This window comes from Dermacentor andersoni, chromosome 2 (assembly GCF_023375885.2).
Source record: "Dermacentor andersoni chromosome 2, qqDerAnde1_hic_scaffold, whole genome shotgun sequence".
NCBI lineage: Eukaryota > Metazoa > Arthropoda > Arachnida > Ixodida > Ixodidae > Dermacentor > Dermacentor andersoni.
In genome coordinates this window covers 119,671,803-119,699,268 of record NC_092815.1, presented here as the reverse complement: position 1 = coordinate 119,699,268, position 27,466 = coordinate 119,671,803, and the positions used below count along the sequence as shown (strand labels likewise).

At 46.1% G+C, this 27,466-nt stretch overlaps 1 protein-coding gene across 5 annotated transcripts in view; it reads right to left on the bottom strand.

Moving 5' to 3' along the window:
* LOC126541293 (uncharacterized) overlaps positions 1–27,466 on the bottom strand; it is a 115,153-nt gene that overhangs the window by 76,570 nt on the left and 11,117 nt on the right. For all 5 annotated transcript variants that reach the window (XM_072286526.1, XM_072286528.1, XM_050188007.3 and 2 more), the window contains exons 2-4: positions 13,849–13,929; positions 6,244–6,442; positions 1,214–1,329 (exon numbers count right to left, since the gene is read on the bottom strand). In XM_072286526.1, the coding sequence (XP_072142627.1) occupies positions 1,214–1,329; positions 6,244–6,442; positions 13,849–13,929 (396 nt within the window). The remainder of the gene's footprint in view (positions 1–1,213; positions 1,330–6,243; positions 6,443–13,848; positions 13,930–27,466) is intronic.

Below are 27,466 nucleotides of genomic sequence, written 5' to 3'. Positions count from 1 at the left end.
TCAGCGAACACTTTCAATGTTTTTTTGAGATTTGCTGTGGCAGATAACGCAATTCTATTCCATGAGCTGGTCTACTCGAAGAGGCGGACATCACTTGCAGAAAAAATTCAAATGCAAATCGGCTAATTAAAACAATTTAAGTAATTAAGTTTTTATCTAATTACATTATGGCACATATTGCAATTCACAAATTCTAGCCGGGGAGTTCGCAAGGCGGATCCTTTTGGAACGAATTCTCAGGGTGACACCAGTTTTGATATATTAATTCCCGAACTTTGCGGAGAAATGCATTGGCGTTGTGGTTAGTTTTGTGCTTCAATGCATAAAACGACGTTTTGTTAAGAAAATAAGTGGAAGGACAGTGAATTTTACCGCAATTTTAACAGCGCATATCTCGTAAATGGTTTCATCCACACAATCCTTTTCATGTGGATATGCTTTGCAGTCTCACTCACTAAAATGTGTAAATTGTAATATGTGCCATGAGTTTTTTGGTTAAATATTTAAATAGTTAATATTTGTGAATTTGTCGATTATGTGATTCAATTTTATGTGCAAGTAATGTCCGCCTCTTCGAGTAGACTAGGTCATGGACTAGAATTGTGCTACCTGCCACAGGATATTAAAAATTCTTGTTTTCAAAGGGTTCGCTGAAACACCCTGTATATGAATGGCCGGGATCATATTATCCCAGCCACCACGTGTGTGCATACGTGCGTGTGTGTGCGCAAAAGTGTCTAGATAAAATTATTCCTAAAGAAATCCACAGGGTAGAAACAGATGAAAAGTTTCTGTCTAGCCGGCGATTTACTTATGACGCATTTGGCCAGTCGACTCAGTGTTCACAATTGACAGTTACTACGTACTTGCAATAAGAAACGCTAGACTACTGGGTAGGTTTTGCTGATAAAGCGACTAACATACAGGGATTAATTTTTCTTGAGCAGCAAAGCTTTCATTACAAAGAACTCACGCTAAGTTCTTTTATAGCATTACATTATTATCCGGTAGGTCAAATTGGTAAAATATACTTTTGTGAGTGTACGCATTTGCGCATGCGTACGACAGGTATGCAAAGCCATCATTGCTTAAATTTAGGCGTCAGCACTCGTTCAACGTGCTCAAAATACAAAGACAAATTTTCGCACTCATTTTCTCAACAGCTTTTTAATCGGTTCAAGTGCCTTTGCTTTATAGATCAAGTAGGACTTACCATCACAAACGACTGCTATGTTGCAGATGGTGCAATTCGAAGGCGCCTTTGTTACATTTGCGGCTAGCACTTCAATGTTGCACTCGTCCCATGTTAGAGGTCCAGACTGGTTCAATCTGCAAAGTAAGGCACAAAAAAGTACAAAAAATGCACCACCATACGCTGCATATGCGTAGCAACATCAAAAAGGGACGAAAACAGGCGTGAAATTATGTGATAGTTACAAAATCTGGGATTTTACGAGTATTACCAGGATATGATTATGAGGCACGCCGTAGTCGGTTAATTTTGACCACTTTGTCTGCCGTGCATCAAAACCAAGAAAACGAGCGTTGTTGCATTCTGTTAACCACTCCCAAGAATCTTGAACATTGCCCCTTGTGGCACCTTAACCTCACCTCAATGCGCCAGCCTAGTTTTATAGGCAGCATTAAAAAAAAAGTTTATTTCAATAGGCAGCCAGAAATTTAACAACTTTCAGTTGTGAACTTCGAGAGGATACGCCCTTCTAATAGCATGCGTATTTAGGGCACGTATTCTTACCTTCCCGCTGCGTTATAGCATTGTTTGAATCCTGACCAAAACACTGTTTTAACGCAGCAAAGAAGTTACGACTAAGTGCCGTAAGTACGCACGTTAATAAACGGTAGCACCACCTTAATGTCGCCAACTGAAGATTGAAATTCGGTGGCCTCCGAAAATTTCCTTTCCTGAAGATGCTGCGCACTGAGTTACGCTGATGCTCTGTGTTGAAGTTCGACCTATAGCCGAAAGGGCAATTTCCGGGTTTGAACACGCGACCCTGTGCTCAGTATAGAGACGTAAAATTTCGTGAAATTTTGAGGGCCGTCAAGAGAACTCCTTTTTACATTTTTTTTCATAAAAATACGAAAAATTGAAAAAAGACTTTTGCGCACAAAGCTACGAAAAACCCGACACATTTATTTCTCTAACACGGAAAAGAATATAATTGTTACAATATTGCACCACAAAAGGCCCCGCAGAGTTTCCGAGTTCGAAATCTAAGCACGATTTCACGTCAAGGTATGGATTTCACATCAAAGCGTCAAGACCGACATTTGTATCAATGTGGGTACGATTCCTTTCCGCTTGACCCGTCAACGCTTCGCTGTGCAATGGACGAAGCCTTCCGGACATAAGGTTCGAGTGCACGTACACAAGCTTTTGAAAATTAGATTATGGGGTTTAGCGTGCCAAAACCACATTCTGATTATGAGGTAAACAGTAGTACAGGACTTCGGAAAATTCGACCACCTGGGGTTCTTTAACGTGTACCTAAATCTAAGTACACCAGTGTTTTCGCATTCCGCCTCCATCGAAATGCGGCCGCCGGGGCCGGGATTCGATACTGCGACCTCGTTCTCAGCAGCCCAACACCATAGCCACTGAGCAACCACGGCAAGTCTTTTTAAAAAGTTTTTGAACTCGATCTCCTGGGAGCTTTTTGCGTAGCTTGTCGTGCACATTTTCAAATTAGTAGCAATTCTTTTCATATGCCACAGAAGAAGGGGAAATCTCTACATTTCGCGACAGGCGAGAGGGCTCAAGGGTTAGTTGAAACAAAGACCCTGCCCCCACTTTGATGGATCCAGGTGCTTCGCAGACACCAAAACTCCTTCTTTCGACTAAACTTATAGATACGTTGATAGGAGCCACATCGCAACAAAATAATTCTGCGGGAAACTCTATTTTTTTTTTTCAATTTTATCCTCGTTGAAGAAAACGAAAAAAAATCATTTTTTCCCGAAATTTGCAATGTTTGTTTTCAACCGCTTACATCTCGAGCTGAGTAGTGAAACGTCATAGCCACTGAACAACTATATAATAGAAAGGGAGCTTATTATGTTACTTGCTTTAAATGAGGCGACACCGGCTTTGCTACTTTACCATTGACAGAGTTGCCCTCCGTTGTTAAGATCGCAACATTGTTTTGTATTTCGCAGCAATAAAAAAATTGTTAACTGAAGCGATTGTGACGACATGACCATGTTGAATACCGCGTCACTGTTGGCATAACATTTGTTTTTCACCAATAGAAGATGCAATAACTTCAGGGCTAGCAAATAAAGTCGTCTGGTGCCTTATTGTACGTGTGACCAACAGCATCACCCAATTTTGCTTATGCCATATTTAAAGCTGGCTAATTCTCGAAGGAGCCCAACACTAGGAGGGGAGGAAGCACGCAGACAGACAATAAGACATACATGTGACAATAAAACGAGGGAGGGCAGTGTAATGTTTCGAATAGAACTGTTCGTAGTTCACAGTGACACATTATGGATATTCAGAAGACTTAACGACAGAAAAGAAATATTGGAAGAGCGGAGTGAAAATGGCAAACGACTAAGGCTACATTAAAGTGGAGTCCCATGCTTTCCCTGTCGCTAAATATTTCAGGCATCCGCCTCGGCGCAATACAGTTAGGCTGTCCATAGCATGATATTAGGTTCACACAATCTCAAACCATTTGCTCAACATATGACACTCACTATTCAAATTTTTTGGAATTTCTTTCGCCACATAGTGTCGCCTATCTCATTCAGTGAATCTTTCCATACAGATTCGAAGCACAACTACTCGTCGTTTGTACGAAGGAGTACGAATAGTCGTCTTCTCGTCCACAGCTTCATTCATTGTTTTAATGTGATAGCAATATAGGTGGAGATTACCCACTGTGTAGCTGTCCTTCTCACACACACAAAAAAAAAAGATACACCGAGGACATCTAAGTACTTCCTATGAGTTGTGAAGGCGAAAGCATTAATGTCCAATTGAATACCGCCGAGCAGTCATTCGAGTTGTTCTCTAGAGTGGTTGTGGCACATACCCACCTGTGGGGTCCGAGTTTTGCGCTGCGTGTAATGCACCATAGCGGTACGTACTGCCCGAGCCAGCAAGCAGCAGCAGCCTACGGTGCCAACGCCGCATGCCACCGACGCGGCGATGCCCAGCGGGCGACGCGTCGCGGCGATGCCCTCTCCCCTCAAGCAACACCTGGCGCGCTACTGCAGAAGCAGGCCTCCCCTTTCGCCCACTCTGCTCTGTCGAGGCCCGCTCGTGCCATCGGCTCGGCCGCCAGTGGCACTCTAGATGTCGTTTCGCTGCTGCCGCAGAGGCCGCCGACTTTTTAACTCAATGGGCCGCTCGACGCTTTCCCATCAAAAATATGGACCCATCCCCGAAAGCGATGCAGTCTAACACAGCGTCTCAACGCGCTAGCTGTAACGAGGGCAGGGGGCGATAAACGCACTGGCCACACGTTTCAAAGAGTGACTTTGGCACGAGAAAAGCGTGCACGCGATCCTGGCCCGATGATCAGAACATGACGCTGCTGTGCTAGAAAACAGAGGTGAAATCCGCCTATCCGACTTTGGAGGTATGCACCAGAAAACTCGAGATGTGTTGAGCGTACGCAAGCGTGTCACAGCGTGCGCCAAATCAAGGTTTGTAAGTCATACCATATATATATAAACGTCACTTTAGTAAGTGAGAGTGTGCATGGCAGCGCATGTCGCACGCGCACGCTGCTGTTGAGAGGTCACAATCATTACACGCAAGGTATGTCATCGCATACTTAGACAGTTAGCGGTGCAAAGTTCTAGTCTAGTTTTGTTTATTTGCCGCACTCTCAGAAGCGTGGCAGCAACCGCAAGGAGCCGCACAAAGACGCTTTCGTTTACAGGCAATGCCCCCGTCAAGGTTAGCATTTCTCGGTCTCCTGCTACTAATATTCGGACCTGCTGATCAGTGCGACTGGGGCGTCTGACATACGCAGCGGAGGGCATGCGTGTCTATTCTACACGATGCTCCGAAAAACAAAGCAGATGCGTGGCTGCGTGACACTCACAAATACGCTGCAGCATGAACGTCAAAGAAATATCAAAAGTAATTTCTTGTCAAAATCCCATTTTATTAACTTGTGGCAGTCTTTCTGCCCGTTTCGCCAGGGACAATACGTATGAATAACTGCTGTGCTGTGCGGAATCAGAATAGCCGCGAAGCTTATGCTTCTGTGATTGCAAAGTCACAATCCCCGTTATACGAATTGCGATTCCGGGCTCTGAGAGCAGCGTCAGTAGCGAAGTGTCCAGCTGTGACGCAAGAAGAAGAATTGTGCGCAAGTATTACATTTACTTCCCTGCACTAGACAGTGCGTTCCTCCTTGTTAAACGAACGACTGACTGTTGTGGGTTACGTGCTGGTCACAAACGCTGCTAAGAAATTGTATATGCGTATAGAATAATTCACTTGCAAACATAAATAATTCTGCCCGATTTCATGAATGTTTAAAGGTATACTTCATCGTACTGGCGCCTCGCAGCTTTCCAGAACAGTCTTAGAGAAATAATGAGGAAGGAAAAAACTGACGCAGCAACAAGACCAGCCTTGAATAAAGTAGGGACGAAAGTGCAGGCCACACAATATTACTATCACTCTCCTAACAAAAGACATTACACAATGCCTTTGTTTCACTAACCACAGTATAAACATCGCAAGGAAGCGTCTCCGTAAGAAATAGAGGCCATTTCGTACTTATTTAGGATAATTGAGGTACGATATGTCTCGGAACGTGGGCTCACGGAACTGCTACATTCTTATAGCACAAATGTACGTTGCCCTAAGAAACCGGAAATTTCACCCCGTCACGCTATTAGCACTTAGAACTTAGGACTTAGAAAAACATTGCAAGTCCATGTAATAATAATAATAATAATAATAATAATAATAATAATAATAATAATAATAATAATAATAATAATAATAATAATAATAATAATAATAATAATAATAATAAAGAAAAGGTGTCTAGGCTGTGATGACGTATTCTGCGGAAAAGTTAGGTTTATTTAATGTAGAATGTGCGGTTTGGCAAGGTGCCTTAACTGGTGATCTCTGCCGCGAGCTTCTCCCGGCCTGAAAAAAAGAAATGAAAATCTGCACGCTGCAAAAGTTCCATTGCGTGCTGCGCATTTTCTCACTCACACTACGGGGCTTCGCATTATACTTACACGTCGGCTAGCCAGAGCTTGTGCTCCTCGAGACCGAAGAGCTTCATCAGAGTGCAGAGCCGGTGCATGGGCGTGGTATTCATGCTGATGATGTCCATGGATATGGCCCGGCATTCGTTCTGGGCCGCTTGCGCCGTGACGACGCCCGTCAGGCCCAGGACGTGGCAGTAGGTACGCACCGGCCGCGTCTTGAAGTAATCTGCGCAAATGCGGCCCACGAACAGCAATGATTCTGGCGACACGCATGTCTGTTTTGTTTTTTGAATGGGTGCGGAACGTTGTGCCTGTCTGTTGGCCTGAAAGTGCACACCCCACGAATACCACTGAGGAGGGCATTCCCCACTGGTGGAGATGACGTTAGGCACCTACGCATGTGCTGCGAAAAGCGAGGTTTTAGTCAAGTCAGAATGAGCCGGCCAACCTAAACGCACTGACAAAATATTGTTGCGCACTAAATTGGCGACACTAGGCGTGTACCGCTGCAATAATACTCTTTCAGTATGGTACATTTCTGGGCAACAAATGAGCGTCACTTTATTGTGCGGCAACTTCCTAACCCCCACCCGCATTCTGAAGAAGCACACGACAAGAAAAAGCAATGACTGAATGTAGCGCACCACGTATATCCTGGACTGAGATGTGATACTGACGACTGCAACCGCTGATGTTCATTAGTAGCATGTACATTTCCTTGGGGCGAATGAATTACCATACACACCTTACTTTATAGTTCGTGATAGACTTCACTCTTCCATGATGTGACCCATGGCTCGTTCAAAGAAACTGATGAAGCTTTCACTTGGTCTGAAGATACTCTCAACAGTGAACTGTGCAAAATTTTACTAAACCTTGATATTCCGACATTTACCACTTAAATGCCAACTATATCAGAACTTCAAGCCTACTCGTTGTTCTTGAAGTGGATATGCCGCTGCCAGCGAGGCCGGTCAGGCAAGAATGAAAAAGGAAAAGCTGTTGCGTAATATTGTAAAAGAACAATGAAATAAACCAACCGTTCTCTCCCATTAAATGAATTCTTCTCTGTACTCCCTCAACACTGCGCCTAAACTTTCTTTGTTGCCTATTGTATTTATTTCTTGTATTGTATTAGCCACTCCTGCTATAGCCCCAGCAGGGGCTGCAGTATGTGTAAATAAATAAATAAATAAATAAATAAATAAATAAATAAATAAATAAATAAAATGGCATAAACAACTGAAAAGTGGGAGGATTGGCCCGAACCACCGCTCATAGGTATTGCTCATTGAGACATTGCTGAAAATTGCAGCGAGGTGATGACGTTACGTGTTCTATAAAGTAGCCGATGACTTTAGAGCAATAAGCCACTGAATCTTATGAACAACCGTGTTTAGTCTGTGAGCCTTGCGGAACGCTTTGGTCGAGAACAGTTCGTGTTCGCAAGCGAATTTCTTTAAAGAGTCCCTGAAATGGTTTGAACAAAGGGATCCTGGAACGGTTGAACGCGTAGGGTACAGCTACAATAAAGCATTAGCGCCACAATTTAAATGAAGCATCCCAAGTTAAGAAATTTGTGGACGATTACAAGTTACCCTCCTCCCTATCCATGCTTTTCCTCCTCAACGCGTTCGCCGAGTGACCGGGGCTAAGCTTCGCCTTCACTGGTTCTGCGTCATGACGTCACGTCGTGTAGTCTACTACCGGTTGTCCACGGAGCCAGCGCGAAGCCTCTCCAACCTCTCCTCTAGGCGTCTGGCCGTCGATCCCCCGTGACAGCTATCCAAGCAGCATGCGTTTCGAGCCTTTTGTCGCAGCGCCGATCATGCGTGGTATTCCGGTAACCCTAGGCGAGCTGGACGTTTTGGAGGGGGCATAAATACCCTCCATATTATTACTGCTGTGATGAAGGGGCTTTAGCGTAAACGTGAGCGGCCTGAGCGGCCTGCACGGTGTAGCCACCTGGTGGTGCAGAGCTTAACCAGTCAAACACATAGCTAGCTACTATTGCTGTAACCGAGTGTAAAACATTTTAAACATTTAAAAGACAACGTATTCGCGACTGCGCTCGTGCCGAAAATTTACACCAGCAGCAAAATAGAATAGCGTCTGTTGTATGGTTGAGACACCGTACAGACCCTTCACGTCTGCGCCTCCGCTTATCCGGTAAAACACCCAGTCCGCTTGCGCTTGCGTTTATCCGAATACCGGACAGGTTTAAACGCTCTATTGGAGTAGTAATCATCTGGTGTGAAGTGATGGCCGCAAACACGTAGAGCCTGGCACCGATCGGATACCGACAGTTCGATGCGCTGCAGCCACTCTGCTCATCTGTTGCCTTGCAGAGGGCCACGATGCCGCAGCTTGACACATAGTTGATCGCTACGTTGCAAGCCTACAACGCAACAAAGGTAACCATGATGTTCGCGAAAAGAAAGTTCGAGACCAACAGTGACCACGCAGCTCGCGTCAACACAGAGCGCGTTTCATACAAACAGGTGACACTTCCTGTGTGTCGGAAGTGTTTGAGTGCAGTGGCGAATTTGTCGTTGTGTATTCTCGTTCTGTTACATTTTTTATAGAAACAAATTAACTAACATTCCAACTATTACGAAAAACATTTGTTCACCATAAAGCTGGAAAAGTTATCGATGACGTGACCTAGGTAGCTAGTCGGATAGCTCACCCAATCGACCGTCAGTTGGGCCAAACGCGTCAATTGCGGTGGGGCGGCTGAAATCTTACGGGAGCGGCACAGCTGCGATCAGTAGTGATGCACATGTTTAAAACTTTATAACAAATTACACGCTTTGTAGCCAGCATGTAATTATAAGGCGTATAATTACAATAATCACGCGCCTTGAAGAAGACAAGTCCACTTGTCAAAACGTTAGCTTCTGCTTTCACCTTGTTCTCGTTTTGCTCATCGTCTTGACTTTCCATCTCCCGCATTCCCCGTGTTTTTCACGCTTTACACGGAGCACTTAAATGTGTCACGTAAGTATTAGAATGACCTGCCACTACGACTCAGTACGTCTGTACAATATCATCAAAATCGTTTTGAGTTCCCTCTAACAAGAAACTTGCCCCAATCCTTGTTCGTGTGAATGTACAATCGGCGCTGTCACATTTTCTTATAGCATCCACTTTATTTTCTGGCACCGCATACGCGCTTCAACTCCTATAGGTAGAGCACTCATGCAAATAAGCGCGGCGGTACGCAGCCAGATTGAGCTGAAAACCGGTATTCTAGTTGCGAAACGATAACTTTCCTATTCACGTTCTCATTGCGTACGAATAATTTATAATAATCATGGAGTATGAAGTGCCAAGCAAACTATAATAGGAAGAGGACAGACAGCAGCACTACACGCAACTGAAATACTTTATTAAAAGCGCAAAAATCAATAGCTCCGAAGGGCACTCCTTCAAGTCACATGTTTGCAGGAAAACCCGGAGAAGAGGTGAAGGAGCTGACAACAGCGCTAATCATGTGACACTTTTTTTTCTTCATTTTCTTGCTACATGTTATTGAGGAGATGTTGGCGCCTTCAGGAGGTGCTGGATACTCCTTTTCACATAAAACAAATCTGTTTCAAAATTATGTAACAAGCTGGAACGTAACAAAATAAAGCTAACAGGAACTTTAAGAAGTCTACAGCTTTAATGGACAGCGCTAATATATGAATATTTCGTTCTATGTATGCTATATGTCCTGTCATGCTACGCTATATGACATGCAGTATATGCGAGTTATATTGCCACACCATTCTATCATTAAAGTTGCGCATACCATGTCTTACATTCTTGACAAAATTATTCCTCAGAATTTTGAGAATGGCAGCCCACAAACAAATGTTATTAAACAAAACACCGACAGCGCATGCCTTCTTTCTTAAATCTTCTCAGATTTAAATATTAAAAGTGCGAAGCAATAGCAGCCTATAACGTAAAGCTATTTCAATCTGTTTTGATTCTAATCTCTCAACGTTAAATTTACGTAACCACCGACGCAAGCAACGGGCTGTAACGCGAAGCGTTATTTGAAAAGCCCAATCAAATGCACTTCTCGTTTGTAGAATGTCACTTGCTTTTGCTTTCAAAGCGTGGCATTGCCTACATTGAGCGATTTTGCTTATCTAACTGGCTGAGAAGAGGCGAGGAGCACGCTCAAGTGGAGAGAGTTTCGATGGGGTCGAGCCAGCACAGTAAAAGTAGATAAGGAGGGCGGTGCCGGCGTCTGCGATTTGTCCGCTTCCGCTTATGTAACTTGCTCTGGCTGGTGGAAAATCGCGGCGGCGTGCAACGGCAGTTGAAAAATGCCGCTAAAACTGATTCTCAGCAAAGAGTTGACAGAGTGATGTAGTATACGTGACGAAAGGGCTCGATTACGTTATATTGCCACTCAAAATTTTGTGTTGTGCGCCAATAAATTCATGCTCCCCGGCAGCTCCGAGTAGATAGTGCCACAGCGATCGGCGGACAGCCATCTTCTATTCCTTTGGGTGTGGGGCAGTCTCCGTTTAGTCAGAAAATATTTCAGTTTTGTTCGGCATATTAGTAGGCCTTTAATGCGTACACGTCACTTTGACGGGGTGAGTTTTCGCGGTTTTGTGACGTCGCGTGACATACAGACTAGCGAAGTGGGCGCAGCCCGAAAACGGTTGACCAATAGGAATCGTTCAAATGACGCCTTTATCGCTAATGGCGAAAAAGGCGTCGAATCAGGAATTTTTGTTATTTCGTCCGGTCTAAGTATTGTTAAGAACGGCCCGCTGACGTGCATGTTTTGGCAGCCAGTTGCGACAGCGGGCGTCAACTTTTCCTGGAACGCCACCGCAAACCTCTAGCCACGGCGTCACTAAGTCGACTGTGTGTGGAGAACAATACGCGCGTCCTCGACTCTCCGTCGCCGGAGCCAAGATGAGTGCGACTAAGCAGGCTTTGTGCCTGTAGCCGCCACCGGCAACCTGGTCTGTTGTGAAAGAGGGAGTCCCCGAGGGAACGTAGTTCGAAGCCCCCTCCCACGCACCGTTCAAGACGCAAGACAATGGGCACCCGGCCGCGCTGCGGGGGTCAGCTCGGGGAATAAAAGGCACCTCTCCTGATGTAAGCCCCGAGTTTTACGAAGCTCGTCTGGCCTCGGTTGGGGACCGTGAACCTCGCGCAAAGAAGTGTGTGTGTGAGTGTGTGTGAGTGTGTGTGTCCAGCCCGCAGAGAGGCGACTCGTTTACGATGACTGTTCAAACGTTTCCCTCACCTTGGGATCGAGGGAGGACCGAGTGTTTATAAACCACTGTTGTGCGGCTGCTCAGTACTTTTCTCTCGCAGTCATACTAGACTGATGAACTGCAACGTCCTGATGTAGATACTGTAAATAAACCCATATTCCTCGTTCTCGATGAGAAGCAGTCCTTCCCTTCAACAACGTCCTCAGCGTGGATAAGTTGGACGACGGCAAGGGCCAGCTACCTTCTAATTCATGCCCGACTCCAATCTTGACAATTAATTACGAGCGATGAGATTGAGCCCCCCCCCCCCCCAAATCCTTACAACTGGATGTCAGTGCTGGGATCGTCCTACAACTCTAACAGTATGTACGCATAATCAGTGTGCACATCGCATATCAGATGGGGCGTTTATACGGTTTTCGTGACGTCGTGTGACAGATAGGCACAGGGGAGATGGGTGGAAAATGTTTTGACCAATCGTGGAGGGCTGATTGCAGAATTGGAATAGAAAGGTTTGGAATAATTTTACATTATAGCGCCCCAGAGCTCAAACCTGGAAATGATGTAATTTTATGGGCGCGGCATTGTACTATACCTCCGGGATCGGCTCAGGAAAGAGGTTTGAAACGTACCAGATGCGGAAAAGTGCTAGTAAAGTCGCTAAGAAAGGTGTTGAACTGAATTAACAAACATAGAAAAATTGTCCGATGGCCGGATTCAAACAGAGGGCTACTGGCACATAACAGGCCGTTCTTACTTAGTCAGCTTACGTTTACTTCAATTCATACTGCCATACGGCTACGAGTTTTAGACTTCGTGTAATATTGTAACATGTTGCTGTCGCACTTATTGCTTCGCCCTTACGGCAAAACTATGATTTTTTATGGATAATTAAGTTCTCTGCAATTTTTTTGTCTGCGAAGAAGTGCCTGCTCCTCACGATATGAACGCACATTGTGCTTAGTAATTTTTTCTACAGCGAAAGTATGCATCCTTCCATCGAGCTAATGTACAACACAAGTAACAAAAATGTACATGCAAAGCCCTTCTCCCCATTTTTTTCCTGATGCTCGTGTGACATCGTAATCTGGTTATCTTCAATGTTCGAGAACAGAATTCAAGATAAATACACCCACACAATAAACGGGATATATGAACAAACATAAGTAATGATCACTGACACTTCTTATGAATGAATCTTATTTATACAAAAAATTTCACAGTAACGAAGAGCAGAACTTGAAGACATTTCTAAGCGGTGTCGTATGGCAGCACCATTAATTATAGATTAGTTGAATTCTGGGGTTTTACGTGCCGAAACCAGGTTATAATTACGGGACACGCCGTAGTGGGCGATTTCATATTAATTTGGGCCACCTGGGGTTTTTTCAAGTGCACCCAATGCATGGTACATGGACGTTTTTGCATTTCGGCATCATCGAAATGCGGCTGCCGTGGCTTTGATCAAATCCCCCGCCCTCGAACATAGGAGCGCTACGCCAGAACCACTGAACTACCGCGATGGGTGGCACTGCCAAAAGCTTAAGCATGATGTTCCAATACAAGCTGAACTTCAACACACACCTTTTATAGTCCTTTACTTCAACTTTTTGTCCTAATAATGAAAATTAAATTATCGGTTTTTACGTGCCAAAACCACTTTCTGATTTTGAGGCACGCCGTAGTGGAGGACTCAGGAAATTTTGACCACTTGGGGTTCTTTAACGTGCACCTAAATCTAAGTGCACGGGTGTTTTCGCATTTCGCCCCCATCGAAATGTGGCCGCCGTGGCCGGGATTTGATCCCGCGACCTCGTGCTCAGCAGCCTAACACCATAGCCACTGAGCAACCATGGCGGGTCCTAATGATGACGTGGCTTGTACATAGTAAAGAGTGGGCTACAGAAGTCAAGCTTATCCCTCGGAAACTCAGCCGGCACACACACTCGATCCTTTGACTTGTCTGCACCACTTTTCTCACGTGTCATCATCAAAGATACCACTCATTTATAAGAGATGACATTTAAGTGATTACGGCATTACACAGGGCGCATACTCTGGGTGAACATCTCTAATAATTAAAGGAATGTGAGATAGCATCATGGAGATGTCACCCTTGTTCGTGTTTATTGACAAAGAAACCACAAAACGAGAGCTTAGGACAGAAGTCTATTGGCTCACGTCTTTGGAACAGAGCATTTACACGAGGGCTTAACAAATTACATTAAATAAACTATTGAAACACATTGCTTATCTCGCGCACAGGTTAGCATTCCACTGCAAACGCTCAAACGACAGTTTTCGTCTTCAAATCATTACGTAAGTGGAGAGAGAGCACACAGCTTTTTCATAAAACGCCACACGAGGGAAAAATAGAGCCAGGAAGTGTAATACTCACAGCATCTGACCCTTTTTGGCTGGGGATTCGAGAGGCTTGAACCAATCGGAACGTGTGGCGAGTTGGTGGTAAGCAGGAACACTGGAAGAAGTAGCACAAAGATCAGGAGTAACATCTCAGAGGCACCGTTTGCCGAGAAAGCAAATACGTGACGACTCGCGAGCGTGTTTCTGTTTCACAGAGCCAAGCGATCACAAACAGCTGCCAGTGGTCGCCTCGAAGCCTTTTGAACGCGACGCGCGTCAGAACCCAATGCAAGGCAAAAAAAAAAGTTCGAGGGCGCTCGAGCACTGAATCACACGTCGCGGTGCGGGAAACACTGTGCCGCACGACTCTGTTCACTCAGCGCGTCAGCACCGGCGAATCCAGCAGCCCTGCTGTCTCTCTGGCGCTTTTGCGCACGTCATGCGAAAAATGCACACACTGGCACCGCTACGCAGCCTCCGCTTCAGCACGCGGCTCGTCGCGTAAACTTTGGTCCGAAGGGCGCGCCGTGACGGCCCTGCGGTGGGCCCTGCCCTGGCTGACGCACTTCCGAGTGGAAGCTTACAACAAGCACGAGCAGCGGTGTAGTGTTCTCCGCGCGCTCGCTTTGATCAACAGCGGTGTGAGGTTTCCAGGTCTGCACCCCGTAACTTGCGCACTATACAGGAAAGGATGTGGCCACACACTGTCTGAAATATGGTGCTTGCAAACTGCAATAGGCGGCGTACTCTATCCTTGCGTCAGCCAACTCGTCCTCAACAGTGCACACTTGCGTCGCTGCCGTGGCTTCTAAATGCAGCGCGATTTGTTGCCGGGGCACACTAGGCGAAGTGTGCTTAAAAGAGGCCTGAATGGCGACGCGTAACAAAGCGGTTCTCTAGCTTCCGCTGCGTCGATATCGGAGAAGGAATTTGCAATGGCAGGCTGCAATAGTTTATAGCAATCGTGTTTGGGACGAAGTGGACTTCCTACTGGCTGCTTCATGCACGGAAACAAGGTACAGTGACGACACCTTATGTTGTGCAACAGCATATTTTTTTTCCCCGACACGAGCGAGCAATATTACTGTGACGTAGTGAGTCGTCGCCAGCCTTCCTAGCCACCGGAATTTGCCGTTATGAAGTAGAGTGGGTGGGAAGAAGGCAAATCATTTATATAAAGTGAAAAAAAATTTAAAGGTGAACATTTACCGAAAGTGAGCAGCAACCGACATATGCTTCGTAAAATGTTTGCTATAAGCCTGTGTTTACATGTCACTGGCTCACGCCTCCCTGGAGGGCAAGGAACTCGCCTACTCCAAGGCCTGGCCCGAGAACTTATCGACCAGGCCTTGGAGGACACAGAAGAGCTCCCTAGACTGACAACATACTAATAAATCACTCAACACTACAGATTCAACCGCAGAACACTCCCACCACTGCATCCACAGCTCACGAAGACGCAAGAGACAACATTCAGATTGTTGCAAACCAAGACGTTCCCGCACCCAAGGAGGCTCCATTTTATGTTCCCTACTCATTATGACGAGCAGTGTAAATACTGCGAAGAGCTGAGAACACTCCGGCACATTGTTATAGATTGCAACCAAATTCCAGTCTTGCTTCCTCTACTCTCTACCCACCCCCCAAGAGCAGTCGGAGACGCTGCTGTCTAGCTCCCGCTTCTCGGACCACACCATGTTGGTTGAGAAGGCGGTCGCAGCCAAGACAGCGCATGTATTTCAGCGAATAGGGAACCACTCCTGCAAATTAAGCCATGTTTAGGCTCATTAAAGATGTTTTCTTTCTCTCTTCAATCGCGGGAAACATGGGCCAGCAAAAATAAAGGCCCACTTCAGTCCGCGCAAGTTCTCTTACAGAGCACGGAAGAGCCTTGAGACAGTGTTCCTTTTTATTCCTTTTCAGGTTTGCATGATCTTTAGATGTATATATTCAAACTGAGATTTTCCCAGAAATGGGGTCACTGGTATCTCGTGGATAAGCAACGAATAAGGATATTACGGTACTTTAGCGTCAATGTTTATGTGCAACAAACGATGCATGATACGCCAATGATTGTAGTCAAGCCATTATTGTAAGGATTTAAAAGACACGACAAGGAGACCAATCTGTACATAGTGTCGAATATTAAATGCGTAAGCATTTCTATGCCTACCCAACGAGGAAACGAATTCGTCCATCCGTACGTCCGTCCGTCGGTCACGTAAAACGATCGCTTTCGAGATAGGGCCCGCAGCAGCGAGCGAATTGACCTTCGTGCTGCCTCAAGCTTCAACGAGAACTAAGCGGCAAGAACACAGCCCACACAAAGCTATCAGCACTCGGCGCACGCTGTCCCCATCGCAGATTGCCTTCAAGAGAGGGCCCGCGCGTCTGCTCCGTACGCAGCCACCGCCGGAGTATGGTTTATCACAGTTCATAATGGTTCGATGTGGATGGATAAAGCGCTAAAGAGCGACAACGGCTTATAATGATACGAATGTCATCAGTGCACCAGACGCCGCCGCCTGCAGAAGTTTGCTTGCGTCATCAATTCACCTTGTGCCGTCGTCTGCAGCAGTTTGCTTCGCCGCAGTACTGTCGCTTATACTGGTCTGGTCAGGTTTCATAACATTGATAATGACAACGGGCTGCGTGGAGATGAGCAAGTGGCACAGTGCTTACGCTTACTTAGACAACTCCCAGGGGAGATTCTGCGTGAATATTTTAGTCAAGCTTTGACAACATATAGGTTCGGCCAGCCTCATTTTAATCGTGGTGGCCACGTAGTCATTGTAGTTGTCCAGGCCATGCCCCGCTTCTGTCATAAAAGTGAGCAGCTCAACTGCTTACGTGATCTAATCTCATTGCAGGGTTGCTTAGTAATGCATGCTGTACGAATTACGGCACGTTTCAGGGATCGCGTTTCGTTTGACCGATTCTACCTGTTAGCTAAACCTATCTCATCCACATATCTTCTTCGCCTATGTTCGTTCCCTTCCATTAAATACATCTTTAACTGCACTTGATTTCAATGCAGCTTCTATCCTCTTACTCTAGCAATGTATAATTTATTGCATTGTTGCTTGGACCCCCATGGCCACAGCTTTTTAAAACGTAATTCAATAAGCTTTACCTCTTTACCCAGTGCTGCAATAGCTCAACGTGTCGACCAAAGACATGACGTCACGTTTCAGTGGCTGCCAAGCAACTGTGGCGTAACGGGCAAGGGGCATGCCGATGAAGCTGCTCGATCTGCTCATGAAAAGGGCGTGCATGAACACACCTTGCTGTCAAAAACAGATGCAGCAGCAGAACTTCGCTTGCTCGCGAGTGGTGCCATACAGTCCTTATGGAGCCCACCAAGCTTCAGCGCACAAGTCTGCATCACCTGCTTTTTGACTTCGTGCTACATCTGAGCTATACTGAACAAAATCAACAGTGTTTTGCTAGCTGTGGCTTGGCACAGCTTTTACAAAGTCCTTTGGTTTCCACTTGACGGCAGTGCTGCTTGTGTCGACAACAGAAGCGAGAAAGCTATGGAATATATTCATTGCCGTTGTCCTCGCAACAGCACACGCATGCGGTCGCTCGCGACTTCATGGGCTCCTCTCGATGTCCGGCTGCCTCCGGAGCAGACATGGTTGCCAGCCTACGGTCGTCACAACAGAAATGGGTCAAACGCTGTCGAAGTTTTTGCGTCCAAGTTGCCTATTAGCGAGACTTTCATAATCGCAGGCGTGCTTCACCCCCTCTATTTTTTCCGTATTTGGTTTATTGCTACGCTATACTTTCAGTTTTTCTTTCGCTTCTTACCTTCCCTCAATGCAGGGTAGCAAACCAGAGGCTAACCGGTTAACATCCCTAAATTTTCCATCCCAGTTTCCCTCCCCCCTCTCTCTCTCTACTGCAATAGCCCTATCTGGGCTGCAGCAGGGTCAAGTAAAGATGTTATTGTTGACATTTTTTTAGGCGTGTCGGCTCTGGCGACGTTGACACCGCGCACCAAGTGGGCACACTCGGTGCGAGCCGTTCCCTCGATTGCCATGTTTTGCAGTGACTCCCTGCGAGTGACGTACGACTCATTTGAGTTTTTCTGAACGTATTTTATCAATGTACGGTGACCATGTGCATAGCTCCATTCCCAACAAGGCCTTAATACGTCGGCTTACTACCGATTCCTACCTTACGAGGACTTCGCCTTGCCCATTACACCATAAATGGGGAATAGAGGGAAGTGAGGCATATAAAACGAGCAATACCAACAACGGGTGGCGATACATGCGGGCATGCACAAACATGAGTGCTCATCCCCGCCAGACGAAGGAATCACTAAAGCCAGTTGACATGCGTGTCAGTATGAGAGGCAGTGCTTTCGTGACTATGTTGAAGTACGGGGCCATGGTCCCGAAATGCTGCTCCCCGGCAACGACTTTTCCTCTCCGCAGCGACTTTTCGTGTCAGCAGCGATGGGCTTCGCGAAGGGCAAGACCTCAATCGTTAAAGGAAGGACAGTCACATAAACGGAGCTTTACGGTTTCCTCGCAGCCGCAAGACCATTGCGACAAGCGCTGTCCACCATTCCGATGGCAAAGGCATAGGCGACGGAAAAGGCGATGCAATGCCGCACAGCTGCACGATAAGGTTGCCTCGAATCACGGTAATCGTCGCAGCTGCGTGGCTGGGACGACTGAGTGTAAATAGTGGTACGTAATATGAATGGAATCCCGTTGTTAGAATGCGGTGTCCCAAGCAACAGTCTTAAAGATTAGCATCGCGTCTGCTCTAGGCAACGAAACGTCGAAGCACACCGCCTATTTTTGTGGGCTACGCAGCCAATGTAGTGGGCAACGATGACACCGCATATGCGCAAACCCTACTAAAATACGAAGATGCGGCATCCTTAAACTACATGGTGATAGTTTTCTTCACTTTCCAGCACCGATTGATGTCATTCCAACGAATCCTTATCCGGCTCGTAATGTGGGCGAAGGTGGCGCATACACAGAGAGCAACGTGTTGGCAAGGAAAAGCGAAAACTTCGAGCAAGGAACCTCGAGTGAAAATAAAAAAAAAGAAAACATAGACGTTTACAAGCATTAACAGAGCCTCACACTACTATACTCGCGGCGCAGTGTTGACTGCGGGCTTGCATGGGTGGCGTTTAGGTTAAGTAGCCGTTGATATGTCTAATTCATTACGTGCCTCAATGGTTAGCTCAGTCAAGAACGCCTCCAAATGCTATAAATATAGTAAAATCCATTCCTTAATCGGCACACTTATTTTGTACTTTATTGGTACTCATCTTGACGAAAGTATTGTCGCTGCTGTAGGCTTACTTGTAGATCTTGGACTTATTTGCAGATCTTAGCGGAAGAGCCATGTGACCTATCCGGGTCACAATACGAAGTGTGACGCTTTGAAAGAGGGCAGAATTACTTGTGTGGCAGGTCACCCTTCTGCTGTAGGGGCACTTTTTTCAGAGAAACTCAAAGATGAGAGCAGTTGTGAACTCATGAATATCCAAGTCACATACTCCCATTCGGTTAACTCGGTATAAGTGAGGCATACGCAGATGAGAAGAATGACAAGGCCCACTTGAGAAACTGTGCCTACGTCGAATACGGGAAGTGAAGCGATGCTGAGATATCAGCATAAGTTTTACATGTATTCTTAAACAATCTATTTTTGCGTTTAAACCGAAATCAGGCACGTCCAATGCGTTCACTTCGGACTTTGATCAGATAGCCGCGATCTTTTCTGTTCTTCCTTCGTTACGAGGATGCTTTGGAGTTGGCAACCGCATATGAGCGGCTTACGCTTCTTGGGAGCACGAATAACTTCGACAAAGACGGATGCAGAAATGCGCAATATGTTGGCTTCGTTTCATGATAGGGGACATGGTGACCAGCCAAGTTCTTGATATGGTTATTTTGTTAGTTATTTCTTCCATGTGCCTTCGTCTTGGACTCACGCCAAGCACTTCTGGCAACGCTACACTATTTCAGCAGCAGTAAGATGAGTGGTCATTCAGATTCAGGAGAAGTCGACAAATAAACAGACCCCCCCCCCCCCCCTCAGCTCTTGAGCGAAGAATAGAAACATAGGGTGCAATGTGTTGAAACTAGTTCAATTGAAAAGAGAGACGACAAAAACTCGGGCCATCTTTAGCAACGCAATAAATCATACAAGAAAACGCCTCATTGACGCACCGGATGTCTTTTTATGTTGTCGAGCGTCAACGAATCGCGAAGGACTGTCTGAATTTTCTGCCGGCGACTAATATCAAATACTGCGGCATTGTGCCGTCGCAAATCCTTTTGGATTCCAACGACAGTGGCGGATACCTGGACGGAAACGCTCTTAGTCATTCAGCGCTTGGATCTTGCGCGAAAGCGACACAGAAACGAACAAAAGACAGTCAATCCAAACCTCCGGCTCGCAAGCCATCAATTAAGAATGCATGTCTCATCGCGCGAAGCTGCGTATAGAAACTCGTTTAATCTTTCCTATATCCCGTCTAGCGACGAGGATGTCAGTTCCTGCTATGGATGCGGCACGTAGGAGTCTTTGTCTACATTAGCCTGAAGTGGGCCGTAAATACTATGCTTAGCGAGGGTCTTTGCCAACCGCGCGGCGTTAGTCACCGCGAGGGAAAGAGAGCATGCGCGCTTCGCGCAGCGGCCAGCGCTTACGTCATCGCCTTGAGGAAAGTGTGTCAGAGGTCGTAGGAAGGCACGCGAGGCGGGAAAGTATTCAGGCCGTTACCTAGCTCAAGAATCCCCACTTTCAATGTCACTTTGCAGGCTGTTAGTGGCCTGCAGAAGGAACTGAAGCGCAATGGGCCGCATTACGACATCACCAGACGGAAGAAGAAAAGAAGGCAAGGAGAGATTGGCTGCAGAGGCAAAGAAGACAATGAGTCCGGCTTGTTGAACGGTGTTCGTCCTGATGAAAGAGGCGGTGGAGGTGACAGTGGTAGGAAAGGTGCAAGTGAATTTAGCTTTGCAGAGCGTCTGTTTGAGGGCACCGTAGGCGCGGCAAAGGCTAGCCCCTTTGTAGAAGCGTTGCCTCTAGCCTAAGGTTTCTGTACTTTGCCCAATGCTGATAAATTTTAGGTGTATCATTTCACCACAGTGTTGATGCGGGCACTTTCGTAGGATAACGTGCACTGCTGTACTCTTGGCCAAGCCTTTCTGACATAGCAGACTACGTAGAGGAAGTCAGTCGATGTTTTTGACGAGCACTTCGTTCGTATATTTTTGTCGTTAGCTTGGTACACTGTTTCTTCCGTCACGTGGTGCATTTAGGGGCAGTGATGCCGGCGCACGATCGCCCAATCGACCCCGGACACAAATTACATGACCGATTTGGCGCAATCACACAAAGGTGTTTAGTTTTATCAAATTTCCACGCACGCTGGAAAGAGAGTGGTTGCAGGGAGTGGCGAAATAACTTTCGTGACAACGTAGTAAAGGACACAGAATCGCATTTGCATAAAATAAATTGCAAACTCAATTGAAATCGCGTTCTACAAAACATTGTTAAAGAGCAAGTTTACGCAGGTTGATAACATCTACAGACATTTCAAGGCTAAAACATTACGCTGAACATAACACGAAGAAATGAATTATAAGTTTACGCGCTGCTCACTGTAGCGCCCGTTCACGCTCACCTGTGTACTAAGTGGATTGTACGCGTGCGTGGCATACTTATCGTGCTTACTTTCTGTGTGTCGTACCAGGGCTTTTTGTTATCATCCGACGCAGCCACCGCAGAGTTTAGAATGGCTCTCTTTGACGAACGAGACAGTAGTCTACATGGTGACCTTGTGGTAGCCAGCAAATGATTGGAAACGTGACTTGTTGCAAAATCCATAACCGTAAATACGCCACGCGGAAACTTGCGTATTATAAAAGAGAAATGACCGTATCCTTTTAAGCTCCGTACGATTGGTGTGTAAGATGCGTGGTCTCGAATAAAATAATTTTCTTTGTGTTGTTAAGGTCCTCCTTAGAAAAGCACAGCAGTCTACGCAAAGAAGCGCACCTTTGCTCCATAATGATGAAAAAAGCTAAATAAAATTAGGAGGTTTACCTTAACGTCGCAAAGCAACCCAAGTGCCATTATAGAAACTTGTTGCTATCGTCGTCATCGTAAAGGGCGAGGAGAGCTACGGATTGATGCCTACACGGTGGAGTTCTTTAACATGTACTCAAGTCTGAGTACACGGGCGTTTTTCATATTATCCGCACCGAAATGCGGCTGCCGCGGCCGGCATTCGAACCATACGACCTTGTTCTCAATAGCAGAACACCATATGATCCACGATGATAGCAGCTTTATTTGGTCGGAAAAATTTTCATAAGCTAACAAAATATTCAATTATATCAAGCGTGGCTCTAAAGAATTTTAGCTTACTCTTATACCCGCAGAAAACAGCCTACTGTACCTGAGAGAGCGATAACATCACGTGTACTAAGGGCATTGGTATGCTATAGCTTAGCTATATTTGTACAGTCGCGGACAGAATAAAATGGACCACGGGATCTCCGAAAACGTTCAATTCCCGAGCAGCCTGTAGCAGTAACCAGTAAAACTGCCCATGACAACGTTGTTAGCATATTCTAGTCGAGGTCCAAAATGCAAATGCCAGATTGCGTTGTGAGGTTGCGGAGATATTCAGCTTTTTCTTAGATTTCATGGTCCATAATATTCTGTCCGCGACTGTACGTCTGATGTGAAATAATTTTGAAAGTGTCTGTAGTATTTCAGACGCAAACAATTGACATACACAGGTGACAGCAGCGTATATGTATATTACTCATGAGCAGTAGCATAGCAACAGGGGGGGCCGGGGGGCCGTGGGCCCCGGGTGCAAGGGGCCAGTGGAGGGGGGGGGGGGGGGCTGTCATATACGTCTGAAGACACCCCTCTTTCCGCCGGCTACACCCGGGGGGGGGGGGGGTGACAGAAGACCTATGGGCCCCGGGTGCCAGACGACCTAGCTACGCCACTGCTCATGAGCATCAGTATTTGAGTGTCTGGCCGACCACTGTAGATGTATTTGCGACGTTTAAGACAGATATATAGAGGCATTTGCCGACATCATGATCACAAACCATGTCGTGTGGCATACGTTTATAGCAAAACGCATATATATTTCCATGCTTCATGACTATCAGCTTTCGTCGCTTCAGCGTCCCTGCCGCTATGTACCAAAGTAATATCACCCGGATTTAAGCTTTGGCAAGTTGTACACGACGGTATTACGCAGTTTAGGAATTAGGGATGGGTGAGGCAAAAACGCTCGCACGCATCTACGAGCCTGCATGAATAGGCTGTGCACATGAGAAAGAATAATAAATAGAACCGAATGGCTCCATATTTTTTTTTTTTACTTTGCCACCATACGAAGCCTACAGACAATGAAAGCTAGAAAAACATAAAGGAAAAATTAACTCTTCTTTTAATTAAAATATAGAAAAATAAGGAAAATGGGAATGCAAGTGGAGGAAAAGACAATTTGCCGCCAGTGGGAGCCGAACCCACGTCTTCTGCATTACGCGTGCGATGCTCTACTAATTGACATGCGGTGAATGCTATCTGCCCGTCCACTTTCTTGTATATTTGTGCGCTAGCGCTAACCCTGGGAGTGCCCGCGCATCTCACGGCCATGGCATTGAACGGAATGTAAAACATCCTTTCAGTCTCAGGCTGAAACAAGCTAAGCTGGCTAGTAACACAAGACTTCACTTTATTCCACGTAACGCACACACTGTGATTTTAGTTGTGTTGCAAGAGTTTATAAACAAAACAAATAAAGTTCCGTTGTGGAATTTAATGCCCCAACATTGAACAACGGGGTATGTTATAAAATAAAGCTGAACGATCACCAACTGCCACAAGCAATTACCTTTCCTACTCTGTCTAGCAAGCGATTGTTAGCGATAGCCTTCCTGAACGATCGGGTGGCACGAATACGGATGTGCATAATCACTCGGGTATGCATGGTGGGCCTGCGCGTCAACATCTGCACTAATGCAGACCACGTGCGACTTGTGCCAAACGTTGCCGGATGTCGCAGAGCCTCTCTAGGCCAAATAAAGTAGAACTCTAACGAAAAGTAGCCCGTATCGCACAGCGAATCTCCAAATACACGTGCGATGGGCAGAATAGTCGCTTTTGTGAATTACTTAACAGCAAAAATATAAAAACGGGTGCTTTTCGGTGAGGCACCACATTTGTAGCTATCTCGCGAACCTCTGTGACGCACTTCATGGGGCGTAGTAGGAGGTCCGCGTGACTATGGCAATCAATCGCATGGCGGGGCGAACGCAAAACGCGCCACGCGAGCGTTTTTTCTTTCACGAGCGCTTTTATGCGAAGCTTTCATTTCCTCTTCCCCCTGCTTGCGGATGCTGTCTTACCGAGTAAACAAAACTTAGGGCACTTTTTAGTTGGTACGTGTCACTCAGTGTGCGTCCAATCTTGGGCACTACCCCTAAATGGGCATGGCGTCACCGCAGGTGCGATGTGCCCGTATGGACAAACACATAAGGCAAGAAGTTGAGTAGTCCGTAACAGAAGAAGCTTATTGGGCAGTAAAGAAAAAAAAATAAAGTGAGCAATGTGCGTCCAGCCCGTGCATTGAGTAAGGAGCGATGAGCAGAAAAGTGAAGTCGGCAACAGAAAATTGAGGTATAGTCGGCTGAAGAGAAGCGCGTATATAATCACATTCAAATCGCGTGTGCTTTTGTACAAACGTTCCCGTAACTTTAAGTTTGCGTAACCATTGAACTACCATGTGCACGAAGGTTAAAGAAAGCTTTGCTTAACAACACTTTCGGGATTGATTTTTTTTTTTTTTTTTTTTTTGCAAGCCGTGCTCATCGCAATGCAGCAGCCACGGCTGGGAATTGAAGCACCGACTTCGAGAACAGCAGCGCAACGGTGCAGATGCCAGAGCACCACTGCAAGGGAAATCGTCGCGAGACGCACATCGCGTTCTTTAATATACCCAATGCACGACGGAAAGATAACACGGGAAAGAGAACAAAATCTAGTAGCTATAGACCTTGTGCGAACTTGTTCAGCAGCAAGCCACACGCACTGCTGCCTCGATGCACTCCTCTGTCTCTAAGCCTTTGTCGAAATCGCATTCAGTGATACTAATCGAAGAATCAAGGTGTCTTGAGTAGAGTTTTGTAAAACCGGAAGGTTAGCAAAACATTCACTTCCTCCGGTCGATACCTATAAAGACGATCTTACGTTAAGCTTGTACCAAGGTATTGCATAGCTTACGCGTTAAGTTTGTTTTCTAATCACGTTTGCAAATTAAAGTTATATGGCCATTGCGTTTTAATTGGTGTGGTAGGGCAATTTAACGCAATTGTGATGGAAACCACAACGATGTTCCCTCGCAATTCAATTTTGTTTCTGTTGTATTGGATGCGCGCGCACTGTGTTGGTGATCAATGCAATTTTCGTGTTCTGCGCTGCCCTTTTCTGCCGTATTTCTAGCGCTAGTAATGACCTCCAGCGCCTTCGGAGCGCCGAAACTGGTTGCTCTTTGTAAACGCTTCCGGTAACTTCTGCCTGGAAAACACAATATTGCACCCCGAAATTTCAAACTGGATAGTTAGAAAGATCTTGGTGGAATCAAAAGGAATCTTTGTCGGGCAATCGGTAGCTTAATTAAAAAAATCCGGGCGCAACATTTTCTTTTTCTATTTTTCCCTAACCAACTCTCAACATGTTTTACCTAAGCAAAAAGATAGGCTTGTAAGTTGTAAGTGAACATTTTCATTTGGATTTCCAACAATTCTGCTTGTATTCTTAATCGTTTTTAGCCTGCCAGACTTATGCTGGTTTGGGCTCCTATAACTTTTATTTAGATTTATTTCATTAGGAAGGGATCAGTAAAATACGATGTATTTACTGGATCACTTTTGCTTTCATAACTATTGTGCTTCCTATTTGCAATTTCATGGAATCTTCTGTATTCGCTATTTACGATACTAAGCGCGTCATATTGTCTTTTTGCTATGTTTATTACAGCTGTTTACCGTATTTTCGCATTTATTACTTTCACATGGAACTGAGCCCCCCTTTATGTAACGGGCCTTTAAGGAGAAAATAGACGAAATGAAATTACTCCCCCGATTGAAGAGGCAAATATCATACACCACTGGTTCGGCTAGTCGTGTAACGTGCTCGGCAGTTAGTGGCTCTTTCCAACCAATCGCCAGCATAGACCAGGCCATTACGTCATAAAGATAGCTGCTTACCTTTGCTTATACCACGAGTCTTTTGATTCTGTTCGTACTGAGCCTTTATCGTCATGCTGAAAAAAAAAAAAACCTATGCGACAGAATACTGCGGCGACGAATTCAAGTGGTTTGACGAGAAATCGCAATAAATGTGTGCTTTTTTTATTCGGCCCATGCGCTTGCTTGCTAGCGACACCATAGATTACTTATTTACAAAGATGAAGCTCGTCTATAGGACGAGACAACCTGGTCATATCGGCAGTAATATTGACGCATGAAAGTTGATGATGCTGATGATATGTGGTGTTTTCTGGCGCAAGGGCCAAGTATGGCCAAAAAACGCCAGGCTAGTGCTGTAGGGGTTGAGGAGGACGGACTTGGGGATGAAAAACTTGGGAGGATTTATTTTACATTAATTTACAGTGAGACGTCAATGAACAGTCGTACAGTCATTACAGGCCGGCAGCAACTCGGACGCTACGGCCCGCGGCAAGAAGTTCGAGAGAGGTGAATCAGGGAATGCTCTGGAATCTCTCGGTCTGCGTCTTTTAAGCCCATCGGTCTCCGGAAGGCGCGTCATGTTCGGCCAATGGGAGAGCCCGCCCAGATGACGCCACCTTCGGCCAATGGTAGGCACCCGTGCGATGGTGTCACACCCGTCGGCTCCCCGCGGTCTTGCCTTGCTGTGGTGCAATGCTCTCTTCAAAGGCGGCCGGTGAGGCGCTGCCAGGCCTTCCCGGTACATCACAGCCGTCTTGTTGTCACGGTGCATTACAGCCGTCTTGTTGTCACGGTGCATTACAGCCGTCTTGGTTCGGGACCCACTTTACTTCCAGCAGTGCCGCGCTATCCCCTCGCTTTCTGGAAGAGTCAAGCATTGAATAGCCCAACCGGCGGCGTACGAAGTGGGGGCCCTCAACTTGTTTGCCCGTGCGCGCCTCTGCGCTTCTCAATTAGCTGCGGTGCGATTCGATGTGGTCTGGGGAACTCGAAGTAGCCTCAGGAAACGGCCCCATATCTAACAGCTCGTCCTCGCCCTGGCTGTTCTGAATGGCCGGTGAACTCAATTCGCTGGTCATGAGGAACGCTGAAAGAACCTGCAGGGTATTGGTGTCGAGCCTCGATTGACGAACTTCGGGATCATGGGCCCTGGAGAACATACGTCAAACAAACAAAACAACACAGCGCTGCACCACGCGTAAGCGCAGGCTCTTCACCCCTGACTCGCCAGGCTATTACTGAGTCAAAATCAACCCTGATCTTTTATTTCCTCAATTTTGACAAAGCAGTTCCAACCACCCTTCCAAACAGCTATCCATTTCTCCTCGAATGCCGACAAGACCAGAGTACTATTGTTGTTGCAAAACAAAGGGTCGTTGACGT